At 36.7% G+C, this 27,248-nt stretch overlaps 2 protein-coding genes across 2 annotated transcripts; one reads left to right on the top strand and one right to left on the bottom strand.

Moving 5' to 3' along the window:
• The first annotated feature begins 5,090 nt into the window (after nucleotides 1–5,090).
• On the top strand, nucleotides 5,091–11,456 carry LOC110871912 (beta-glucosidase 40). The gene is made up of 13 exons (XM_022120669.2): nucleotides 5,091–5,431; nucleotides 6,929–6,995; nucleotides 7,412–7,470; nucleotides 7,731–7,806; nucleotides 8,354–8,425; nucleotides 8,511–8,598; nucleotides 8,691–8,946; nucleotides 9,054–9,169; nucleotides 9,259–9,482; nucleotides 10,248–10,279; nucleotides 10,352–10,454; nucleotides 10,939–11,047; nucleotides 11,144–11,456. The coding sequence occupies exons 1-13, from the start codon at nucleotides 5,285–5,287 to the stop codon at nucleotides 11,316–11,318; spliced, it is 1,524 nt and encodes a 507-aa protein (XP_021976361.1). The 5' UTR covers nucleotides 5,091–5,284; the 3' UTR covers nucleotides 11,319–11,456.
• A 1,944-nt stretch (nucleotides 11,457–13,400) lies between these two features.
• LOC110871913 (probable mitochondrial-processing peptidase subunit beta, mitochondrial) lies at nucleotides 13,401–20,213 on the bottom strand. The gene is made up of 9 exons (XM_022120670.2): nucleotides 19,410–20,213; nucleotides 17,209–17,373; nucleotides 16,997–17,134; nucleotides 15,986–16,137; nucleotides 14,987–15,095; nucleotides 14,790–14,888; nucleotides 14,651–14,716; nucleotides 13,927–14,034; nucleotides 13,401–13,695 (listed from the first exon to the last, which is right to left on the bottom strand). The coding sequence occupies exons 1-9, from the start codon at nucleotides 20,064–20,066 to the stop codon at nucleotides 13,609–13,611; spliced, it is 1,581 nt and encodes a 526-aa protein (XP_021976362.1). The 5' UTR covers nucleotides 20,067–20,213; the 3' UTR covers nucleotides 13,401–13,608.
• Nucleotides 20,214–27,248: the final 7,035 nt, after the last annotated feature.

Genomic DNA, 27,248 nt, shown 5'->3' with positions numbered 1-27,248 from the left:
CGCGTTAAATGATATCGGAATACACGGAATTGAACGAAAATCAGATCAAAGGTTGGCCCGTTCGGATGGGCTGTCCGATTGAATAGGCTGTCGATCGGATGGGCAGCCCGATTGGTTGGGCTGTCTGGTCGGCCAGCCTGTCCGATCGGCTAGCCTGTCCGATCGGTTGGGCCGTCCGATCGGCCAGCCTGTCCGATCGGTTGGGCTGTTCGATCGGCTGGCCCGTCCAGCTGTTTTCGACAATTTTTGCATGTTTTCTGTGGTTTTGGTCGAGACGTTTGCTGAGACGTGTTAAACAACTGATATTCCATCAAAACCGACTTGTTCTATCGGCCGGGAATCACCCCGTTCCATCAGAACTTGCCGTTCTTGGCGGTTTTCCCTTGTTTAACCCGAAATTGGTTGTTTCATCGTTAGGAATCAGATCTTTGACCAACACGACACTAAGAATGAGTAGAAGGTCGGTATAAGCTCCGATTCCACCGTTTTTGAATACTTTGAGAGTAAAAGAGTTGAAAGAAAGTTGGAAAACCATCCTTCAATCCTCTTATTCATGATGATGTGTGGATCTGATGTGAAAACCTTGTTTATTCTTGTGGAAATCCCTTAGATCTGAGTTGTTCTTGGTGGAATAAGGCCAACACTTGAAGTTCATAAGAACTTCATGATGACATCACTCTAGAACACCCCAAATCCGTTGATTTCACGGTTAAAAGTTGAAATTTGAAAGATAGAAAGGTGAAGGAATGCATATAGGTCAAGGAAGTACAAGATTTGAGTTGAAAACTTACAAGAATCGCGAGAAATCGAGAGATAAAGGGGTTGGAACGTCTGGTCGAGCAGCAACAGTGACAACAAGTGTGTTGGAGGTGAATGAGGGGTATTTATAGGCAAGGAAGAAGGAAAAGGAGGGCAAGTTGGCCTGGATCGGACGGCCCGTTCGATCGGCCGGCCCAGCCGTTCGGCTGGCCTCTCCGATCGGCTGGCCCATCCGTACGGAGGCCTTTCGATCCTCGTTTTTGGTGCGTTGCGATAGTTTGGGCCACATTTTCATATATTTATATTATTATTTATTTATTATAATTAATCACAAAAGGGTCGTATATACGTATCTATATATTCAATATTCGGTGCGATGATCGAGTTACGAGTGCCTTCGAGTGCGTTCTTCGATGTGATGAGCCACAATGATTATCGGGGTACTACTTGCTCGTATTGCCGTCATCGTCACGATGGCTGGAGACATGGTACTTACCCGATAGTCTTTGTTAGCGTTGATTGTTTACGTTTTGACACCTGACGGTTATCGAGGAGGGTGGATTAAGCCCTCACTCAACATCATCGTGAGTGTTTTTATTTATGAAAATAGCTCAGTAATAGTGATAGAATATGTGTAGTTATTCGATTATACTCCGATATAGTGATGTATCTGATATAGTTACATTATGATCCAAATCTCTGGTGCTAGGCGTAACAAGTGTAACGAGGAGTAATAACGCACGAAGGTGCGGGTTGTTACACGTTCGTTAAGAAATGAGCATATTTATGAACACTTACAGAATGAGATTTCTTGTTCGTTCATTAAGGAAATGGACATGTTCATGAACACTTTCTTGGGGGGGTGGGTTGGGTACAAACGCCCAAGTCACCATCTTGGGTGGGCTTGGGTTTTGGCGTGGGCCCTTGGGCGGGGGTTTCAGCCCGGGCGTTGGGCGGGGCTACCCACATGACATGGCGAAACCTCATTGGCCAAGAGCACTATCCCTTTGAAATTGGCTTTTTTTTCCATGCCACCCTAGCCACCCCCCACCATACCCCTTTGAAATTGGCTTTTGGTCTTGGGTGCCCCATTCTCCACGTGTCGCACCATGCCCCCAATCCACGCCCGATCATACCCCACGGTCTAAGCTTTAAAATAAACTGAAATTGAAATGGTCAAACGAGAGATGTTGGCAGAGACGTATAATATAACTATAGTTTTAAGTTTTAAAAACTATAACCAATAAAAAAACTCTTTTAATGAACGAACACAAATGAACATAAACAAAAAAATATAAATGAATACATTACCAAACGTTCATCAACATAAATAAACAAATGTAGTCTCCATTCATTTTGTTTGTTTAACTTATCTAATAAAATTTCTTATTCGAGTTTGTTCATTTATTAAACGAACGAATATAAACGAACTTTTCGACAAACAGTTATTGAACTGTCGTTGAACGTCCAGGTTAATTTACATCTCTAGTAATATTTATTTATAGCATGGTATGGTGAGGAAAAGATAAAAATACAGATTTAGTAACTTTTTACCCTTAACTTTCTTCTAACAGGATATAGCATGTTCTAGCTCTAGACATCCATAGAGTCAATTATTATTATCAATAAGTTTTCATCAATTATACAGATATAATTAGAAAGAAATTAGGTGTCAAAGAAGTATCGGTGTGTGAAACTAACCAATAATAATAAATGTCAAAGAAGGAAAGAAAAAGATACAAAAAAAGAAAGTTCTTTTATAGACAACAAAAAGATAAAAGTCGGCATGTATTTGATTCTCAATTTCTGGTTTCAATAAATTTTCAAAAAACCTATATTTAATAGGTTTACTTAGAACAACAAATATAATTTGTTGATTTGAATAAACTAGGATTAAGACCCGCGCGCGTTGCGGCGCGGGTACAACGAAAATATTGAATAGATTAGTACAAATGTTATGTGATGCGTTAACCATATGAAAACGCATGTTTCGAAGCATCTTACTGGACTCAATATGACCTATATAAGCATTGTGATTGGATCAAAATGTAAGGTAAATCGAGTTTATATCGTATAATTATAACGTATTATATGTGACCTAACTCATACATAGAAAACATCAACGGGTATAAAGGAAAAACTGACACGTTTAATCAAAAGCGACTAATGGAAGCTTTTGAAAAAAGGGAGAAAAGCACATTTTGACTCCACTCGGTTCGAAACATAATTTACGAAACATACATAAAAAGACGAAAAAGTATTATATTTGACCTGACATGTTTTCCAAAAAAAGTTTACGTTTTACGTAGACCAACTCGAATTTATACCAAAACATACATAAACCATGCACTTAAAATGTTTTTTTTAGCGAAAACATTTTATATCTGACCTGACTCGTTTCCAGAGAAAGTTTACGTCGAAACATAGAGCAAATCGATTTTTTTTAATTAAAGGATATATAGAGGTAAACTCGAAAATACTATTAGTAAAAAACTTAATAAATTAAAAACGTTCGTAAAACTGTGCCAAATAGCACCAATGTCAAATCATTGCCAGTGACCAACATCGGAAAAACTCGTAAAACTAATATAAATAAAAAGGACAAAATAACACCGAATGAAAAGCAGACGTAAGATCGTTGAACCACGCACGCCCATTGCGGCATGTGATGAAATTAAAGCGAAACGTAAAACGCGGAAAAGAAATAATAAGTCGATCTAGGTCCAACGCGCTGCGACGAATCTGTCAAACGACTAAAAAACGTTGAACCCCACACACACGTTGTGTGTTAACTCGCAAAATTTAGAACGAAACGTAAAAACTTGCAAAAGACGAAAAGTATGGGTGACCAAAGTTGAAAATAAAAAAGTGTTTGGGTTATATTGTAAAAGATGAAAAACATTAGGTTAAAAGTTAAAAAATCAAAATGGTTAAAATGAAAAAGTAAAATTCTTTGGGTTAGAAGTGAAAATGTAGTTTTTTTTTTTTTTTTTTTTTTTTTTTTTTTTTTTTTTTTTTTTGAAAACCTCCCAATGCAAAAGATACAACACCATTATGCAACAACTAGTTGCTAATTTATAATATGGAAATATATGTTATATATCTCATTGATACTTTTATATCAAAAGGCCTTTAGATCAGTTTTATCCAGTCGTGTGGTAAGGTGTGTCTCCCCATAAGGTTGAAGGTTCAAGTTTAACGTCGACTTTATATTAAAGCATTCACATTCATTTCTCCATCTCCATTTCTAAAACTAAATCAAGGCTAAAAGGTGTGGTCATGACCCTCATGACCACCATGACTCTTCACATCAGTGCCACATCATCCACCTCTAATCCACCATCCAAAACCACTCCCCTAAAAGTGTGGTCATGACCCAAACCACTATCCCATTTTTTAATTTATTCTTATTTAAAGGAAAAGGAAATATTGGAAAAAAAGGAGTCTCGTAATTGCTGTGGTTTAATTCACGCAAACCATGGTGGATGAGGCACGGGGGTGGTGTAGCGATCCATTAATGGTCATATGTGGCGATTGATAACTCAATCCATGCCCCCTCTCCCCTTCCACACCCTTCAGCCTAAGAGTAGTACTAGAGCATTCACATCTATTTCCCATCTCCATTCCTATAATTAAATTAAAAATCACTACATTTATTCCAGGGTCGTCTCCGAAAGTGTTCGAAAATCTTTAGGCCTTGTGCGAACAAAAAATACGGGCCCCTTAAATATAAATTTTTATAAAAAATTAAATATATGAAAATGAATTAATGTAATTTGAATCAACACCAATCATTTAATGTAACTTGAAAAAATTAGACAATTAATATCATTTGTATTTAATAAATAGATAAGAAAGAAAAAAAAAACAAAACTAAGGACGCCGAGATTAAAACCTGTGTCTTCTTATTATTAAAGTGATTTTTAAAACCCACAAAACCAAGTGCATCAAGATGATAATTTTCCTATTCATTATGTATATATTCTAACTTTCAGTGTAAAACTAATATAAAAATAAAAAAATTGGGCCCCCGATGGGTTTTGGCCCTAAGCCAACGCCCATCCCACACACCCTTCGGGCCGGCCCTGATTTATTCTCTATTTTCCAATTAAATAATATTTTTTTTTTATAATTTTATCAATATCTTTTCTCTCTACTCCACTCAAAATCACTTTTAGAACAATAAAATAAAATATTATAATGTGAATCCTGTTGGATTGTCGGTAAAAAAGCTCATAGTTATATTTATAAGAATGGATGAATATTATATATATTTTACTGTTTTTATACATTCGTTTTTATATCTATAAAGAGTGTGAAAACAGGAATTCCTACATTCCGGCACCACTTTCAACTCCCATCCCCACTCCTCCACCATTGGCTATAAAATCACACAAAACCCACTCATTTGTGTATTCATAACAGCCACCGTGTGAGTCTTCACGCGCCACCGTCTACCACCACTACTTTCTTATTCAAACTCAGATACATACAACCAACCTGTACTCCCCATATTGTAAGACAAATGTTGGTGTTGAGATTGAAAACAGTTGTACTATTATTGGCTTTTGGGATTGTACTTCTTCTTCATGGATGTTTTGCTGATGATGGGATTAACAGAAAAAGCTTTCCAAGTGGTTTTCTTTTTGGAACTGCATCTTCTGCTTACCAGGTTTCTTCTTCTTCTTTTTTATTTTTATTTAAATGCCATTTTAATTCACGTGGTTTGTGTCATTTTACCAGTTTAGTTCAAATGTTTTATTTTTCGTATGTGGGTCCAAAAAGTTTTCATTGTTGTCATTTTAGTCCACTTGGTTAACTTCATCCATTTCTGTTAACGAGAAGGACGACTCGGTCATTTATATGCAATTCTGTTAATTAGAAGGGAAATTCGGCCATATAAAATGACCGAATTGCTCTTCTTGTTAACAGAAAAAAATGGATGAAGTTAACCTGGTGGACTAAAATGGCAATGATGAAACCTTTTTGAACCCACGGCAAAAAATAAGACCTTTGGACTAAACTAGTAAAATGGTACAAACCAAACGGACTAAAATGATATTTAACTCTAGTTTTAAATATTAATAGTAAAAATGATTTTAAATGTGGCAGATTTTTGTTATGAGTTTATAGTACTATACCCACAAAATTTAATGTCACCCATGAAATATTTTTTAAATCTAATAAAAAGACGTAGATGTCTCCTGTAGAAAGGCGTCACGCTGATAAGATGTCTCCCCTCTATTCAAGAAGTGGAGTAGATGATTAACAAGAGTAGTTTAGGATTATGACCTTTAAAAACAGTAAACGTGTAAATTAATTATATTTATGATTTGAAATGAAATAAATAGAAGTGAAAACTTTAGAAAAAATCTTAATTTGGTTTATATTGGAGTCTGCTAACTTTTAGATTAGCAAATAAATAAAATAAACACGTAAATTAATTATATTTATGATTCATATGAAACAATTACATTTATGATTTGAAAGGAAATTAATTAAAGTGAAAAATTTAGGAAAAATCTAAATTTGGTTTACATTGAGTCTGCTAACTTTTATATTAGCTCGAATTCATACTCGACAAAACCGGTCATTGGCGCAGCTTTCAGGGGGGGGCTTTTTGCTCAGTAGTGTTTTGTATGTATGTATGTATGTTTCGTATAGAACTTTTTAGGTATATGCATTTTCCACCTCTCGGTTTTATAAAAAAATTTGATTTTGGCAAGATTTGGTAGAGTTACACCTCTCAGAGGACATGGTTCAGGATAGGAGTTTGTGGAGAGTCTCAGACGTAGGATTAAGGTTAAGGACTTGTAGGTGAGAGTATAGACGTGTCCTAGCTTTGCCTTGGGAAGGAGGGGTTAGATTTCTTTTACACTTTAGGTAGGTTAACATATGATGATTATATAAAACTTTAAAGGAAATTGTGTGTAAAGAAACTATTAAATATGTTGTATTAACGTTGCGGTTATCCAATGTAACGAATAGGACACTTTCTGTTTTTTAGTATATATTTATAACCAACTAAAAGGAAAAATATAAGTAGATATTTTAAGGTATTTGTACTTATTATGAATGTGAAGGACATAAATTGCTAATTTATGTTCACTTTTGGAGTTTAATCTGAATGGTACAATAATTCAATTTCTTTGCATTGTTTACTTCCCAGTATGAAGGAGCTGTGAAGGAAGATGGAAGGGGTTCAGCTACTTGGGACAAATTTGCTCACACATTTGGTATTGTTTCTTTGATGAACACGAACACGAACACGAACACTGTGTGTCAAAGACCTTAGTTCTAACTTGGACATACTTGAAATGATGTAAAATGAGCACGGTTTGTGTAACCCGCTTATCTAAACGAGTCAAATGGGATGGCGGGTTGTAAATAAGTGGTAATCAAGTTAAAAATGAGTATATATGACAATTTGACGGTTGTAATAAATGGGTTGGACAGATGACCTCATAAAATCCATTTTTTTAATTCTAACTTTGAAAGGGTTGACTTATCGACTTGTTTAGTAAAACGGGTTAAATATATCATCCTGAACAATTTTTGTTTTTTAAAATGGCTAGAAATGACGGCTAAAACATGATATTATTTTGTGTCGTGTTTGGAATTCTCTCCTATTTAAGAAATTGTAATGTTGCAGGTAAGATATCTGATTTTAGCAATGCTGATGTTGCAGTTAATCAATACCACTTGTTTGAGGCAAGTAATCAATCTTTCATTCTGTTCTTCTATGTTTCATGTAGTTAAGTGTCATTTTCTATTCAATAAATCATGATGCAATGGTGTTCGGTTAACTAACGTGCCACTCGTCATGTTTAAACATGTGCAACACTTTAAAATATCGTGAAAATGAAACAAACCATGAAGTATGTCAATTTCTTTCGGGCTAGACTATCTTCTAAAGTTCAACCAGCCAACCCGACAAAGATTTACCTAATTTGATGATGGTTCATATGCAGGACGACATACGATTGATGAAGGAAATGGGCATGGATGCATATAGGTTTTCAATCTCATGGCCAAGAATTTTTCCAAGTAAGGATTTCTTTTTTAACATTTCATGGTCAAGATTACTTAAAAATCAAATATTTTTATAAAAAATGAGTTTTCCTTGTAATGATTGATAACCATTTATAAGGTGTAAGTGTAACCATTGAGGCATAAGGTACTAATCAAATATAATTACTAGATTAATACAAGAAAAAAATATCGTTTAGTTTAAGCTATACTCAATGTACACTCGTATAAGTTACTCTGAGATCTAACTTAACGAATGACACAGATCAAGAAAGTTACGCCCCGTTGGTGGGTCAAGGGCAGCTCCCCTAAACCTAAACATTTTTACATAACAAGAACCGTAACCAGTTTTTATGAAAATGTATTTTAACATTTCACGGAAATTCGCTTCGGATATTCAATTATTATATATACACATACAAAAGTTTGGTCTAATAGGTTAAAAAAGCCACATAAAAAACTTACAATTTCTTGATGTTTACTTGAAGTTTTAGTTTAAAACTAGAATGTGTTCTTAGATAATATCAAGTGGATTTTATGTAAACTTAAAACAACTATATTGCAGATGGAAGTGGTCAAATCAACCAGGCTGGAATTGATCACTACAATGCTCTTATTAATTCTTTATTAGCCCATAGTAAGTGTATTTTTAAATATTTTATATTATTTATATTAATTATTTTATAATATTAAAAGTTTGAATTTGTAATTTGAAACATTAGATATCGAACCATATGTGACCCTCTACCATTGGGACCTTCCTCAAGCTTTGGAAGACAAATATAAAGGATGGCTTGACACACGAATCATGTAATATTCATATTTTTATTTAATTTAAAAGGATTAAGTTTAAACTTATTATGTTATTTTATATGTTATTTTACATGTTTTTGTTATCATAGAAACGATTTTGCAAATTACGCGGAGACATGTTTTGAGAAATTTGGTGACCGGGTCAAGAACTGGATGACATTTAATGAACCTCATACTTTTACGGTACAAGGTTATGATGTTGGCCTTCAAGCACCAGGCCGTTGCTCGATACTTCTTAAGTTGTTTTGTAGGGCCGGAAACTCGGCGACCGAACCCTACATTGTTGGTCATAATGTCCTTCTTTCACACGCAACCGCCTTTGATATCTACAAAAGAAAATACAAGGTAAATTCGTTATCAGATAATCAGATCTCAGATAATAAAATATCATAGATAAATAATGTCTTTATTTTTATAAACGTTTAAAAGAAACATGTCGTTTTATTAATCAGGCCAAGCAAAATGGACGTATCGGGATTGCATTCGATGTCATGTGGTACGTGCCGGGTACAAACAAAACCGAGGACATCGAGGCGACCCAACGAGCACAAGATTTCCAATTGGGATGGTACATTTCTAAACCAATCTTATTTTTAACTACTCTTACCATATAATTATATAGATCATAAGATATCTAATATTTGTATATGACATTAGGTTTCTTGATCCTATAATGTTTGGAGATTATCCAACATCAATGAGGACAAGAGCCGGAGACCGGTTACCGAGGTTTTCTAAACCTCAATCGGCTCTTCTAAAAGGCTCAATAGATTTTGTCGGTATAAATCACTACACAACATGGTACGCGTGGCATAATTCGACTAGCATCATTAGTACATTTCTCAACGATTCTATTGCAGATTCGGGTGCTGTTACCCTTCGTAAGTCCTTAAAAAAATATCTCCTCTATTATAAACCCTGTTACAAAACCCAGACTTTTTAAAGCCGGCGTATATTGTTGAGTTCCACTATACAACTCAACAGTAGGGGTGCTAAACGGGTCGTGTTCGTGGGTTGGCGGGTTAAACCCGACCTGAACCCGAAAATTTTATACGAACCTGAACCTGACCCGAACCCGAAAATTGTGTCATACCAGTGAACCCGAACCCGACCCGAATATTCGTAGGTTGACCCGAACACGACCCGTTCAACCCGAAGACTTCTATTTTTTACTTTTTTTACACAAATTTATGTATTAAATTTAAAGTTTACTTAAAAAACACAAATATATATATATATATATAATACAATTACATTTAGTTATAAAATCTTATATGAATTTCTTTTTCTTTGTTATAGTTATAGCATAAAATACATACCCAATTTAATTTATAACATAAAACATATTGTAAAAAAATATTATATAATATAAAGGGGTTAAACGGGTCAACCCGCCAACCCGACCAGGTTGACCCGACCCGACCTGTTTAGCTAAACGGGTTCGCGGGTTCAACCTGAAACTGACCCGAACCCGTTTAGACTAAACCTAAACCCACGAATTTCGTGTTAGGTTCGTGTTGTGTTTTCGGGTCGTGTCAGAAATTCACACCCCTACTCAACAGTATAGGTTTTGTAGTATCGTTTATATTTTCATCGACACAAGTAACAAATTGTCTAAAACATCGATTTTTGCGTGTTTTTTACAGCATTTAAGGACGGGAAAGCTATTGGCGATCGGGTATGCAACTTTTTTACGTGCAACGGGCTAACTTGTCATTGTTACATTACTAAAATGTTTTATATATTGCAGGCAAATTCAATATGGTTATACATAGTGCCAGGAGGGTTTAGAAGCTTATTAAATTACATCAAGAACAAATATGGGAATCCTCTAGTGATCATCACTGAAAATGGTAACTTTTTTAAGAGTTAAATGCCATTTTAGTCCCTGTGGTTTGGGCCATTTTGCCAGTTTAGTCCAAAGGTTTGAAACGTTGCCATTTTAGTCCAAATAGTTTCAAGCGTTGCCATTTTAGTCCACTGAGTTAACTCCGTCCATTTTTTCTGTTAGCTAGAAGGGTAATCCTATCATTTTATATGGTCGGATTGCCCTTCTAGTTAACAGAATTACATATAAAATGATCGAAATGCCCTTCTATTTAACAGAATAAAGGGATGGAGTTAACCCAGTGGACTAAAATGGCAACGTTTTAAACTATTTGGACTAAAATGGCAACGTTTCAAACCTTTGGACTAAACTGGCAATGACCCAAACCACAGGGACTAAAATCGCATTTAACTCTTTTTTTTTTAATTTTTTTCATACATTTGTACCACCATTTATGCATAGAGTACAACATGTTAAGCATGATTACTTGTATGTGTTTGTTCCCATAGGGATGGATGACCCGAATAGCATACTTATCTCTCGCAAAGACGCGTTAAAGGATGAAAAACGGGTCAAGTACCATAATGACTATCTCACAAACTTGCTAGCTGCTATAAAGTAAGAAGCCCATTTGGATCTTGTACTTGGAACATGCATTGATGCTTGTACGGTACAATTATCAAAGCGTTAAGGTCTTGTTGTTTGGTGTAACAGGGAGGATGGGTGCAATGTGAAGGGGTATTTTGCATGGTCATTGCTGGATAATTGGGAATGGGCTGCGGGTTTTAGTTCAAGATTCGGGTTGTATTATGTTGATTATAATGACAAGCTCAAAAGATATGCTAAAGATTCTGCTGTTTGGTTTAAGAATTTCTTGACTGTTGGTTAAAAGGTTATGATCTTTCGGATCATTTTCGGGTCGGTGATTCATAAGACGAATACCCGACCATAAAATGAAAAGATTACATGTATTGATTTATTTCGGGTTTGTAGATGGAATATATATACACATATTTATTGTATGTAATATACTTTTAGTTTTTTAATAAGAAATGAAAAGATTATCTTTATCGTGAGGGACGCCAGAGGCCCTCTCTTCTACCCGTTTGTGGAGACGGGTTTTTGCCTTGTCTATTCTCACCACATTCTCCCTACTTCTCCATGTCGACTCAATAGCGTCCGCTTGAAGGTTGAAGATGGCGTTATTATTATTCGCATTAAAATGTTGATGTGAAAATGGTGTGACCCCCTAAGCATATATAAACAAGAAAAGGTTTTAGGTCTTAACTCTCTAAAAAAGTTTATTTTTCATACAAGTTAATAAATAATTCAACTGATGGACATGTTGAACAAGAATTATGTGTATTAGTCATTTGGAATACTTATTAGTCTATGTTTGAATTTAAGATTATATATTTAAAATGTAACACTCTTATTGATATTACTAAACAATATTAAATTTAATTATCGTCTAGCATATACAGTCATGTTATATGTTGCTTCTAAAAACAAAAATGATAATTAATAGCTAAACTTAAAATCCGTAATATTACAAAAAAGTTAAAATGATTTTTTATTTTTTTAATTGGAACATATTTGTTGAAAATACTAGATTCCAAAAAGTTTGTATGTGATATACAAAAGCTTCCAGCTATATTTTTTATTTATTAACAATGTTAACTATAAACTACTTTTTAAGTTTTTTTTTACCAACTATATAAACTACTTGGTTTATCGTTTTTACCTTGAAGTCTGGAAAAAGAAAATTACGACACTAATTTTTTTTTTCATAAAAACCTGCAGATAGGCCTGTAAACGAACTGAACGTTTATGAACTTGTTCGGCGGGAAGTTCGTTTATATTCGTTTATTTAATAAACGAACAAACATGAAGAAAAAAATTTGTTCGTTTAATTAAATGAACGAACATGAACACACCTTGTTGATAGCAAACGGTTCGGTAACGGCTATAAAATTAAAACTCTAAATAAAACGGATAGATCTAACGGTCTCTTGTGATACAGAAACACCACACAAGAAGACGATTAGGGCAAACTAAATGAGAATCAAGATACAGATACACCACTTGAATCTAATCTAGGCTTCAAGAACACCATTCAAGTTGCCACCCTTGAACTAGCATGAAAGAATTAATTACTCTCAAAATCCATTGAGAAAAATTAACACACAAATTTCAAACTCATGAACTCACTGTCCCCTTGCTTCTTTCGATTAGTACATATTCAAACTACAATTACAATAACCGAACACTACTCCCATTATCCTTGTTCATGGGTTTTACTAAATAAAATAAAAACGAAAAAAACACATGTTGGAAAATAAACAAACAGCACAAAACATGGACTCATGCAAATAAAAAGAAAAACGCAAAAATATAACTTAAAAAAAAATATTAGATGAAATAAACGTGACTTAAGGGATGGCTATCACTTGTGTTCGTTAATTTATGTTCGTAAACGTTCGTTTATGTTCGTTCATTTATGTTCATGAACGTTCGTTTAAATTTTACTAAATGCATAAATAGTTAGATTTATATAAATATTAGGTTTTCTAACTACTTATATTAATATGACTAATTAGTATATTTATTAACTCTAATTTAGATGTGTTTTCGGATGAATTGTAATATATTAAACTTGTTTATTCAATCATGTTAATTTATGTTTGTTTATGTTTATTCAAATATTCAGTTTTTTTGTTTATGTTCGTTTGTGTTCGTTAATGTTCGTGAACTGTTCGTTTAGGCTTTAAACGAACAAACTTGAACAAACACGAACTTGCCCGATTTCTTAATGAACGAACACGAACAAACAAATGTGTTCGATTCTATGTTCGTGTTCGGTTAAAGTTAAATAAACAAACACGAACATGCCTATGTTCATGTTCATTCGGTTCGTTTACCGGCCTACCTGCAGGCTATCAAAAAATATAAAACATGACTTGAACAAACATAATGAAATGAAAGGCATAACATAGTGAACCTTTCGTTGTATAAACTACATTTCATGTTATACAGAGGCGATCCAAAAAAAGCCTTTGGGCTTTATTTTAATTCAGGAAAAAGCCAAAAAATTACGTTTTTGCCCATGCAAATGAACACTCATCTTCCAAAGATTTTATGACAAAAAGGATGACAACAAAAAAAATTAGAACAGGAGCCTAGTAACGGAGCATGTAAGTGCGACGACGGAACCAGTTGTAGTCGGGCAATAGCTTCACTGGCCCAGATGCCGCAATTGCTATGTCCTGCAAATCAACAAAAATTATAAAAATAAAACTTAGTATTCATATTATAAATAACAATTCTAAAACTAAAACTGAACCCGGAAACATTAACCAAGTCACTTTTGGAAACGTGTCGTGTGACATGTTGACCCATTTAACATGTTCGTGTGTCTTAAACGGGTTAGAAAAGTTAACACTGTTTAAACACGAATGTGTTTACGTGTTAACGAGTTGTGTGGGAAAAGGGATAACCTGATCAAATATGAATCTGTTAGCTACACGTTTGATGGTGGCAGCATCCACTGCATCAATTCTGGCAAATAACTCAGCAAACGGGATTCTACGCCCATACGTAATCAACTGCAAAAAAATAATATATATGTATAAAATAATTATAAATTTTACAAGCTAAGACTATGGGGTATGGGGCGGGGGTTGGGGCGTGGGTTGGGTACAAACGCCCAAGTCACCAGCGGGGGTTGGGTACAAACGCCCAAGTCACCACCCCGGGTGGGCTTGGGTTTCGGCATGGCCCCTTGGGCGGGGCCTAGCGGTCTTCCGTGGCCGGCTCTCATTGGCTGGGTTGGCTAGGCTATAGGTGGCTAGGATTTAAATTTAAAAAACAACCGTTTGGCCAAGCCAACTACTATAAAACCCACGCGGGCTAGCCACGCCCCGCCATACCGACCCAACATGCAACTGACCAACCCATGCCCCAAACCCCCGCCCCACCATACCCCACGGTCTAAATCTTCTGTAGTTTGATTGTACATTATACTTGATGCCACATTGTTGAATAACTTTATGACATCATTACATTAAAAAATAAGGATCTAGCCGATACAATTTATAAAATGTTGGTATATGAAGTATTACATGAATAATATCTATTTTTAATTGCGTTTAACCATATAACTATTATACAAAAAAATGAAGGTATGGAACCACACGATATAATATTCTGTATCGGGTGTACCTGTCGTCCAATGTCTTCAGCAGTAGGGCTGCTTCCATCAATGTGGAGAAGCAATGAAGATTTAAGCTGCAAACAGTTACAAACAGTTATTTAACAAACTTCAATAGATAGATTATATATTACAGAGTAAGAAACTTACCTGATTTTGAGCACGAATGACATCATCGTCATTGACTCTGTAACATAATTTGCTTATCTCTTGCATTATTGCAAAAGCCAAGTCATCCAAACAATCCGGCTACAAAACGAACAAACAACATTAACTTAGCAATCAGTAATCGTAAGTCCTTAAGTGTATCTAAGATTGTGTCTGAAAAATAATGAAGTTAAAATCACCTTAGCAACAGCATAGACACCAAATAAGCCAGTGTCTTTATAGTTTGTGTTAAAAGCCATCATGCTCTCGGCAAGTTCACTGATCCCCACCAGCTGAGCAAGTTGTGAACTGTTCACAGTTTCCAAAGAATGAAAGATTTTAATAAGTCAAAAGTACACAAGCGCAGATGTGTGTATGTGTTTGTGTAACATATGAATTAGTTACGAAAAAAATTATATGCAAATTAAAAGCAGGGGTGTGAATTTCTAACACAACCCAAAAACACGACACGAACATAACACGAAATTTGTGGGTTTGGGTTTAGTCTAAACGCGTTCGGGCCATTTTCAGGTTGAATTCGCAAACCCATTTAGCTAAACGGGTCGGGTTTGTGTCGAACCTGACGGTTGGCGGGTAACCTGTATAACCCCTTTTATATTATATTTTATTTTTTAAAATGTGTTCTTATGTCACAAGTTAAATTGGTGTGTATTTTATGCAATAATTATATTAAAAGAGAAATTGACATAAGATTTTATAAATAAAATGTAATTTATGTGTATACGTTTGTATTTTTTGTTGTAAAACTTTGTTTTAAAAATGGTAATTTGCGAAAATAAAAAATAAAAAAAATCAGGTTAAACGGGTCGTGTTCAGGTCAACCCACGAATATTCATGTTGTGTTCGAGTTCATATGTTTGACACAATTTTCGGGTTTGGATCGTGTTCAGGTCCTTGTAAAATTTTCAGGTTTGGGTCGAGTTAGACCCACCGACCCACGAACACAACACATTTAGCACCCTACATTAAAAGTTTAGAAAGAAGAGAAGTCTACAAAACAAATCATTGTTTCAGCTTCTGATTTAACCAATAAAGAAACATACAACACCACACCACACCACCAACAGTGGTAGCAACTAGCAAACTTACAAAATTGCTAAGGCACCCTAAGATACACTAATTCATTTCAACTGCGTATGTTGAGTTTGTGAAACGGTAACACGTAAAAGGATACATACCCCATATGTTTGCCGGCTCCTGCAGTTTTGTTCCATGATCCAAGCATAGCTTGGATTACCATCAACGCAATTGAATCGGGATCTGTCCATGATGCTCCATTAAAGGCAACAGCAAATTGAGCAAGAGGCGCGTCGTCATCCCTCATGCGAATCTGATTTTATCACATTTAAGTAACATTTCAATTACTAATTGGGTGAAAACATAACCTGTTCATGAGTTTGAAAATCTAGCCCCCAAAAAACATCCTTTTTTTACTTGAATCCGTATCAAGTTTCTGTTTTTTTTTGCTAAAAAACATGTCTATACTTTGAAGTTTTCAACTTTCTCCGTAAATACAAATAAAACTTCCAATTTCCTCATTTTTAATCGTTTTCAACCGAAAGATCAAAACTTTTCACCAAAAGATCAACCTCTTCAACTCCAAAACTTTATAGTTTCTATTTTGAGTAAAATGCCATTTTCATCCCTGAGGTTTGGCCAGTTTTGCGACTTTCGTCTAAAGGTTTGTTTTTCCGCATCCGGATCCAAAAGATTAGAAATCTTGCCATTTTCATCCGGCTGGTTAACTCCATCCATTTTTCTCCGTTAAGGCAGCGGTGTTTTCGTCTTTTTTGTTAACCTTAGGGTGTTTTCGTCTTTTTTGAATGTTTGTACATTATGCTAAATGCTTGTACATAAAGTGAAATAGACCAAATTGCCCTTTAAGTTAGCAAAAAAGACGAAAATACAACTGTCTTAACGGAGAAAATGGACGGAGTTAACGAGCCGGATGAAAATGGCAAGATTTCAAACCCTTTGGATCCAGATGCGGAAAACAAACCTTTGGATGAAATCAGAAACGAAAATGACATTTTACTCTTCTATCTTTGTCAGAAATAAACCATCTTAATCAAATGAAAACAGATGGTAATTTCAATTTTTCAGTAACAATGCAAATATTAATCTGAAAAAAAATAACAGTGCATGTTCAGCCATTGAAATACCGAGCCCCGAAAAACTATAATACACACCTCAGAACCAGTGAATATTGCAGGCTCCTTTTCTACCAACTGTGTAGTAGTCATGGGATTAGCAGATAGTTTTGTGAACATCTTCTTCACCTGCTCTACAAGATCCTCATGCTTAACTGCTCCAGAGGCGGATATTACCTGTGACATATTAAAAAAATTACATTTTAACATTATATTATATTATTAACCTAAGTTAGTGGGTTGAAATGTACCATTCTGTGAGCAGCATAGTGGGTTGAAATGTAATCTTGAATATCTTTCTTTGTTATCTTCTGGATGTTTTCAGCGGGTCCGAGAATGGTCCGCCCGAGAGGAGTGTATTGGAAGGCGGTAGCATGCAAATGGTCGAATATTACTTCCTCGGTTTGTGTGCCCACCTACAACCAACATTGCAAGAATAACATAATGCATTAAGTAAGATAGCTGATATGAGTGTATGTGTATCCTATAGCAAATCAAACATAGTGGCAAAATATATAATACAGCTCATAAAAACAAAAAAAAGTGAATGTTGTGATCCTCGTCCTTGAAACAAATATTAGAAGAGAAAAAGACCACATTATCCTCATGTTTTCTAGTGGTTTAGACACTTTCAAGTGTTTAGTGGCTGAGTAATATCAAGCTGTATAAGTTCATAACAGATTACTGCCTAATTTGTCGTGGAATTGTGCAAGATCCTACTTTGCAACTCTCACTTAAGTGACCGCTTTCTCTAAGGCGCTGTTTGTTTTTTGATAAAACGTCTGCGCAGGCTCTTCTGTCTGCGCGGCGCAGACCACGCGCAGACATTGCCACGCGCAGACTGTTTGTTTTTCCGAAGACGTTTCATTAAAAAAGGTCTGCGCGAGGTCTTCTTGGTGCAGACTTGGTCCAACCACTTATAAGATCTTCTAAGGTCTGCAGAGGGTTAAACACCACCTAACTCTCTAAGGACCATTACCGTACCAAAATATTTACTGCGCATTTCAAACCCATTATGTATGAAGAAACGCCAGAAATGGCCATCTCTTTCTAAAATTCATGTGCATAAAGATACAACAATGATACTGCTATAGTAACAACGTTCAAATGGAATCCCTGATTGGCTAACACTGACAACTAATATTGTTAATAGTCCCACCTCCTGAGGAATCACATCGGTTCAACAACCCTTTAAAAATTTATAACTAGATATGCTTGGGTTTCTAAAAGGACGCAGTGTTTTGGCACAATCCCCGCATGTTTTCATTACTACTGAGAAGTTGGTGTTCCTAAACCACTCGTAACAAGAATCAATATTTCGTTTTCACTTGAGCTTACTTTTATTTAATTAAGATGAGAGTGCCAGTGGCATTTATAATATCACCATAGAAAAGATTGTAATTACTTTGAATGACGAATTTTAGTTTCAACGTTTCTTCGCCTATAATGAATCTCCAGTGCATATTTCTTAACTAAAAGCAGGTCGTCCATGCTTATCTAATATATACTTCATACTAAGTGTGTGTCACCTCATGTGTTACATTTGAAATAGAATAAATTCATCATGACCTATCCATACTTAAATGATAGAACATCGACTTATACACGTGCATTGTGACAAATATTTGGTCTTTATCTTGTCATTATACGTTATCCAGTCGAAACACTAACACGTCCTACATCACAATCTAACAATCCATAACCAACCCCACCCTAGTCTACCACATAGTTATCGCTAGCGAATAGCGACAACGTACCTATATGCTACGTAGCGATAGCGATGAAATAGTGCCCGCTATTTCGTGTTTAGCGATAAGGTAGTTAAAAATTTAAGAAATAAAAAATAGCTATCTACAGAACTTTTTTTATATATAACGTTAGTTTTATACCTTTATGTATAGATTTATAAGTTTAAGGACCAAATGTAAGCTAGTGAAAATAGGGGTGTTAAATGTTAAAATACACATACTAATTTTACACTTTTTATGTAAATTTTACAAGTTTTAGTGACTAAATGTAACCTAACGAAAGATAGAGGGGTTAAATGTTAAAATCCATAAACTTATTTAACCCTAGAAAAGCTCAAACGCAACAAAAACGCAGCTGCTCTTCTTCTCCATAGTTCCCAGCAAGTTTCCTGCAAGTTTCCGGCAGAAATTGCAGGTTTCCGGCCGGAAGTCGTCGTCGGAATCCGTATTTTCAAGCTATTCAGCGCTATACACCATATCGCGACCGTGTCTCGCCTCGCCACGCTATTCACGATAGCTGTCGCTATGGCCGCTATCGATAACTATGGTCTACCAATAAAATAAATCATGTTAAGACAGTCACTTTCCTATACCCAACACACATTCATCATTGTCCACATACACACAAAAACAATATAACTAATTAACTAACTACCACCATCAAACACAATGACATTAATCAAACACGCTAATTCAACTCATACCTCTTCCATCTCCCGAAGAATAACACCGCGCTCCCGCGTAATCAACCGCTCCTCAAACGTCGAATTCTGCAAAATATCCGCCAATATATCAAGCGCTTTCGGCACATCGCCACCCATAACCTTAGCGAAATACGTCGTCTGCTCCCTCGACGTATACGCATTCAAATGCCCTCCCATATTCTCAATCTCCTCTTCCAAATCCCTAACCGACCTCTTCTCCGTCCCCTTAAATATCATATGCTCCAAAAAATGCGCCACACCGTTCGTCTCCTCCGTCTCAAACCTCGACCCTGCATCAATCCAAACCCCAACGGTCGCCGTTTGCGACGCCAGATTCGACTCGGTTGCAACACGTAGGCCGTTAGGGAGAGTGGTGACACGTGTCTCCGGGTAGGTGAGGATCGATGTGTGATCGGTTAACGTAGGGTATGGAGAGTTGTGTTTGAGGAACCTAGGGTTAGGGTTTTCGAGTCGTTTGAGCTTTGATTTCACTTGTTCGGATACTCGATCGTAGATCATGTGGTTTGGAGGCGGTGGGGAGGGGGTGGGGGTGTCGGAGACGGCGGCGACGGCGGCGGCGGTGGAATTGGATCTGGTGGTGGTGGATAGAGCTCGGTTTGACCGGCGAGAGAGCTTGAGGAGGTGGCGCGTCGCCATGGCTAGTGTGCACGCGCTTCCACTATTCAAATCTGAAGCAAGGTTAGGGCAAGGGGGAGGGAGGGGGTGTGTGAGGTGGAGAAGAAGAGATGTAACAGAGGAATAAAAAGACCGAAATAAGGCTAAAAGTGCTCCTTTTTTTTTTTTTGAACGGCCAACGAAGAAAAAAGTGCTCCTTTTTATTCTCTCAATACTAAAGGACCGGTTCAGTTCATTCATTTGTTAAAACTAAAGGACCGGTTCAGAAAAGCTGATCGAACCGAACCGGGTCATGTCAGGCTTTTTTTTATGGAATTTGAACTGACACCAGTTTATAACGATAAACATCTTCGAAGAGTTCATTGCGAGTCCTGCTGGTTATATATACATCCATATGAATGAACTGAAAATAAAGTTGGAGCAAAAGTTTTATTACAACCCGTTAGTTCTTGTGAACCATAATATGATCTTTTAAATGCGCCCATTCTAGCAACAAAGAATAAAATAAACATCAAACTGCTAACACACTAACATGGCATATGATATCACGACCTCAACCAAAACTTCATTAATCGAGTCCAAATCATATTAGAGGGGCTAATAATGACGCATGGAAGTGCGACCGCGGAACCAATTGTAATATGGCAATAGCTCCACTGGCCCATTGATCGAGTCGAAACTCCAAATCATATTGGAGGGGCTAAGGTCATGTGTAGTCATAAAGCCACTTTGTGGGCGTTATGCGACACGTGTCGTGCCACGTCACACATGGGCTTTATGGGGGCGTTATATCACTAGAGCCCGTAGTCATAAAGCCTCTACCCATCATTACCTAATTATTAATTTTCATTTTTATTAATTAATTAAAAAAACACTTAACTATTTTTTGATTGATCAAAACCATAGCCCTCCTCCCTCTCAAGAAAAATCACGCCACTACGGCTATGGCGCTCCACCCAAAATTGACCCCCATAGCGTCGCCCGTCATGGTGTTTAGAGCGCTATGGGGCGCGATCGGCCAACAAAACCACACATAGCACCCCATTACGGAGGGTCTAAGTATAAGGGTCCAACTGTAATAAACTGAAGTAGAAGGGTCTTAATTGTAAATGTCAACTCACTATTTCAAGTTAGTTGATATTGTATGAACCGTTATTGGTATGCTAACTGTTCTTAAAATCACAAGTAAAACTATAATCTCTGATATAATAAAGGAAATCTTGAATCAACAAATGACAAATAGTTTTTATATAAATGTTTACATAAGAAAATTTACGATACTAGAATCGTAGGTAAACAGGCAAGTGACAACAAGCTGTGTTGTAACCCCCTTCTAAAAATGACAAATCCAATCCTATCCAAAAAAAACTTTTGTTCCTTGAGGTCAAGAAATTGTCCTGCACAACTCTTTACACTTTGTCCAGAAAATCGATACCTTTAGGAACAAGGAAACCAAATGTAACGTAACGAGACTTGTATGTAGTGGAAATAAGCACCAAGCCGAACAAGCCTGTTGAAATTTAAGAGTTGGATTGAAATGGTTTTGTTGAATGTGCCGCTGCAACTCCCAACTTTCAATTAGTCTCCCACCACCCTCAACTAAACATTTCGGTTGCGATATCACTCCTCAGTTAAATAGACTCTAACTGAGTAAGTTTTTTTAGCTGACATGGCTTTTTTGTCTGACGTGGCAAGATGATGTGACGGTTTTTATCATACGTGTTATGGTGAGGTGTAAATATATTTTTTTAAATCTATATTTATTGTTTAAAATATCTGATTAAAAATATTTATTATTTTAAAAATCTGATAAAAAATCAAAAAGATATATATATATATATATATAAATATATATATATAGGGTGGAGATACAATAGGAAGTTTATTTGGCTAGGAAGGATAGGAAGTGATCTTGACCATCCATTAAGTTAATCAAGTGCTAAGATTAAATCAGGGAAACTGAAAGGAAGAAAAGAGACGCGTGAGTTTGTTTAAGGGCATTCTAGTCAATCAAAGCCAATAGTTTCTCTCTCCTCCAATTCCCCCCCCCCCATTTTTTAAACGTTAATAACTCTTTCATACGACATTATTTTTTTATAAAAAAGCACCAAAAAAACGAGCGTTTTTTTATCTTTAAAACGAGTATACTATTGCTATATTTAAAAAAAATTTAAAACTCAGTTGCGTAAAACGCAATAGAAAAACCATCAGTTACGTAAAACGCAATGAAAAAAAACCTAAAAATGACATCTTTCTAAAACGCAATGCACAAAAAACACAAAGAAATGACTTATTTGTAAAATGCAATGGCCAGAAAACACACAAATGACTTATTTGTAAAACGCAATGGCCAGAAAACACACAGAAATGTCTTATTTGTAAAACGCAATGGCCAGAAAACACATAAAAATGTGTTTTACCTAAAACGCAATGCACCAAAAACACAAAGAAATGACTTATTTGTAAAACGCAATGGCCAGAATACACTTAAAATGTCTGTTTTCTAAAACGCAATGGACTGAAAACACATAAAAAAGTGTTTTACCTAAAACGCAATGCAACAAAAACACAAAGAAATGTCTTATATGTAAAACGCAATGGCCAGAAAACACTTAAAAATAACTCATTCTAAAACGCAATGGACTGAAAACACCTAAAAAATATGTTTTACCTAAATGAGCCAATTTATGGAAAATTAATTTTTCTGATGCGTTTTTAGTACAGCAATTTAACCCCAGCCAGGGGCTTTGCCCCTTGGACCCCGCCAGGGGCTGCCGCCCCTGGGACCCAGCTACCGGGGGCTGCCGCCCCCGGACCCCCGCAAAGATCGTAAAGCGCAATGACTAAATCAAAAACCCAAATCATGAAAATGAAATTAAAGAATTTCTTACATGGATCGAAGCCGATTTCTTCATCAATTGACGCAATTTGAATGATAGAAACACTTATCAACGCTCGAATCGAACGAATCGAGTGATTATCTCCAAAATCATCGGAAAAAACGAGATTTTTTTATGAAATTAAACCGGGTTTTCTTCAAAAAAAAGCTGAAGAACACGTTGATCGGGTTCTGAATCATTGATTGGTGATGAAAATCGCACTATAATGTAGTGATTATTGAGATAGAAAGTGAAGAAATAGTTGAAGATGGTGGGTTTTGAAAATGGTGGGTTTTTGAATTTACTGGGTTTTGAAAAAGGAAGAAGAAGGAGTTGGATTGACTAAAATACCCTTTCTCTTTATTTTAAAATTTGCCACATGTCATAATCCTATGGCTTCCTATCCTTCCTAGCGAAAATTAACTTCCTATTTGATCTTTTCCATATATATATATATATATATATATATATATATATAGAGTAGGGTTCCCGCGAAAAGTGTGTTTTTCCTAGAAAGTCTAGGAAGCAATAAGAGCGCGACATGTGGCATTGAAGGATTTTAACTAAAAGGGCAATTGTGTAATTTGAATATTATTTTAATTATGGATTATTTTATTAGGATAACTAACTAACCAGAAAATTATGGAAACTAAATATTCCATTTAAATCAAATTGACAGTTTCAATTTAAATCATACAAGACGCTGTGTTTCTTGACAATGTGTTTTAACAGCAAGCAGATTTCTTGACCCTGTGTTTTAACAGCAAGCAGATTGCTGGAGGATTCTTGACACTGTGTTTTAACAGTAAGATGATTTCTTGACATTGTGTTTTAACAGCAAGCAGATTTCCTTGACACTGTATTTTAACAGCAAGCAGATTTCTTGACGCTGTGTTTTAACAGCAAGCAGATTGCTGGAGGATTCTTGACACTGTGTTTTAACAGGAAGCAGATTGCTGGAGGATTCTTGACACTGTGTTTTAACAGCAAGCATATTTCTTGACATTGTGTTTTAACAGCAAGCAGATTGCTGGACACACTGTCAGTGTCTTCATCTTCAACACAACCCAGTGTCTTCGTCTTCAACACACTGTCATCATCAACATTAAAATGGTAAAACACATAAACCTTAAAACACACTGCCATCATCAACATATTCAGATGTCATTTTAAAACACAATTACATCTGTAGGTACTGCCATCAAGACATCTGTAGGTAACCCCAATTACATCTAGAGCCCACTCTAAGATGTCAAGCATTGAGGTCCATTGACTAAAAATAAGAACCCGATTCAATGATAGATAAAAAAAATTTGAAACAAGTATGAAAAACAACAACCGATATGGAAACATCATCGGCCGACCAACGATTCCGACTACTGTTTGATCGGCTTATACCTCGAAGGAACTGATATATGACCAATCGGAGAAGAATATTTGCAGGAAATATGGCTGGTTCTTCTTTGGTTGTGGTTAGGGGAGAGAGAGAGAGAGAGAGAGAGAGAGAGAGAGGGAGAGAGAGAAAGAGGGGAAATCCCATTATTTTAGGGATTCGTTATTGTTATGGCAGTTTTTTGATTGATTTAAAACACTTCCAATTACCAAAATACCTTCATTATATTAAAAGTCTCTACTTATATAACTCAGATATTACGAAAATGCCATCCATTTGATCTAAGCAATTAAAAACACCAATCGGATGACCCAGATCGCTTCCTAGACTTTCTAGGAAAAACACACTTTCTGCAGAACTCCTACTCTCTCTCTCTCTATATATATATATATATATATATATATATATATATATATATATATATATATATAGGGCCAGGATCATTTCAGAACCATAAATATTTACAGAACTCGCAGAACTCCTATTAAACAATCTTTTTATTTATATATTTTTATGTTTAGGATAATTTTATCATTTATTATGTGTATTTTTACGATTACATACATGTTAAGAGTAATTTTATCATTTTTATATGTAATTAGTTATGACACATATATATAATTTTGGCAATTAAACATATGTAAACTACTATTAACATGTATGTAATCAAAGAAATACATATAATAGATGATAAAAAGATCCTAAATACAAAAACTTAAATATAAAATGATTGTTTATTAGGAGTTCTGAAAGTTCTGTAGTTATTTAGAGTTCTGAAATGAACTCAATCCTATATATATATATATATAACTCACCCCTCTCTCTCCCTCTCTTAACACCATCACCTCCCAGCTCCCACCACTACCACCACCACCACCACCACCACCACCTCCACCAACCACCACCACCACCGCCACCAACCACATCCACGCTTTTAACACCATCACCACCACCCTCCATCCTCTCTTACGGTGATTCTTCATACGCGACGGATGCTCAATCGAAATCCACCGACGTCGTATCCGCAATCGTCGCCGATTCAACGCCTGAGCAAATCGCCACCATTTCCGCTTCCGTCGACTCATTTCTTCACAAACACTCACCGGACCAGTCACGATGGTTCTTCTCCGATAAGGTTTCGGATACAGAGGTTTCCGATAAGGTTTCCGGATTAACGTTTTAGCCCCGGGTACTAATATAGAGGTTTCCGATAAGGTTTTTAATCTACTTTCCGAAGCTTCCATCTCCGATCAGTCATCCGTTTCGCTTGATTGTCTTCGCAACCCATAAGTATTTTGGTGTGTTTTGTTAGTTTTGGTTCAAGGATTAAAAGCCATATGAAAATTCAAATTTTGGTTATAGAAAGGGTTTGGTGGTGGTGGTGGTGGCAGAACTCGCCGGAGTTGTGTGGTGTGGAGGAGATCGATGCAGAGGAAGTGGGATATAGATTGGATGGCCAGTGTTGGTGGCCGGAGTGGTGGCTCATCGGGAACTAGCCAGAGTGGTGGCTCACCCTACTGAGTAGGTTTTCATAGAAAAGGTAAGTTTAGAGAGGGGTTATAAGGGGGAAGCCACGTAGGCAAGCCATGTCACATTTTTATGAGATGTAGGATTAAAAAACAAACAGAGTTAATGATTATTTAGCGAAGGCGACAAGCGGAGGAGCAGGCAACAAGAGCAAGTAGAGTGAAAGTATCCTCATGGTCCAAACAAGAAGAGGTTTAGCCCCAACATCAAATTAATGCATTGATGAAAGGCGGTGTAAACATCGTCTATCTCTCTCTCTCTCTCTCTCTGACCAAGTGGCTCTTAGGGATTTTGTGAAAGGAGACAGACTTCAAGCTACGAATAAGTCTCCTGCTGTTGCCGGTTGTAGCCAGGGGAATGAAGTTCGGGTGATCTTCATTCTCCGGGCGGCTATGTTCTATGCTTTTATGCAGCTAACAAGTCCAACCGAGTCCGCAATTCATCCGATGAATTGAGTAAGACAACCTAATCTACAGCAACGCAAAGGCTTGAGTTACAACCTAATCTACGACTAGCAAGACACGAAGAACGACAGGCAAGGTTGAAGCATAAAGCTTAGCCCAAGCCCACAACAGTCGAGGTAAAGACTGAGACCCGAGCTCGGTCAAGCCATATAACACGGTAAAGCTAGGCAAAGATCTAGCTAAAGCCAAACAGTCGCAAGGTGGGACATACTGCTCAATAAAGGCTGAAACACGAGGGCAGCGGAAGTGTTTGTTAAAGGACTTACACACACGAAAGGCAAGTCTAAGGACACAAGGCTATAACCTTGAAAGAAAATACCAAAAGTGATCAACAAGGCTGCGAAAGAAAATACCAAAAGTGATCAACAAGGCTGCAACAGCGGACTACACCAACACCTCATACAGGAGAATTCCTAACTACGGTTACAGGCCTATCTAGAGGCCAGACATCCAGCAGGGAAATACTGCGCAGCGACTGAACTCATTAGGACTAAGGAAGTAATGAACTAACATACTAATGAATGCAGCTCTTCCGATACCACAGACATGTTGCTACCTGCCGGATCTGCTTGACTTGAGTACCGCTCCTCGTGGAGTAGACCCCGCATCCAACCAAGTCTTTGAACAGGGAACGGGATAATTCCCACTACCGCTGGCAGGCCAGCCGGGCCGTGAGCACGGTGGGGACGGGCTTCCCAAAAAGCCAGCCCGGGCCGGGGTCAGCATAGGATGAAGGGGACAGCCCTAATGTTGTGTTGGCAAAGCCAACTTCTTGGGTTTCGGGCGGAGAAAAGCGGACGTGGGGACTCGGGTCGGGGCGCAGCGTAACTAAGGGATTCCATTTAGGGCGAGACAAAATGGGCGGGCACGGGCGGTCTGGTGTCCGAGCCGATTGGTCAGACGACGACTACTTCATTTATTAGATTAGTATTAGCCGCCT

The sequence above is a fragment of the Helianthus annuus genome, chromosome 8 (assembly GCF_002127325.2).
Source record: "Helianthus annuus cultivar XRQ/B chromosome 8, HanXRQr2.0-SUNRISE, whole genome shotgun sequence".
Lineage (NCBI taxonomy): Eukaryota > Viridiplantae > Streptophyta > Magnoliopsida > Asterales > Asteraceae > Helianthus > Helianthus annuus.
This window is presented reverse-complemented; position numbering and strand designations above follow the sequence as displayed.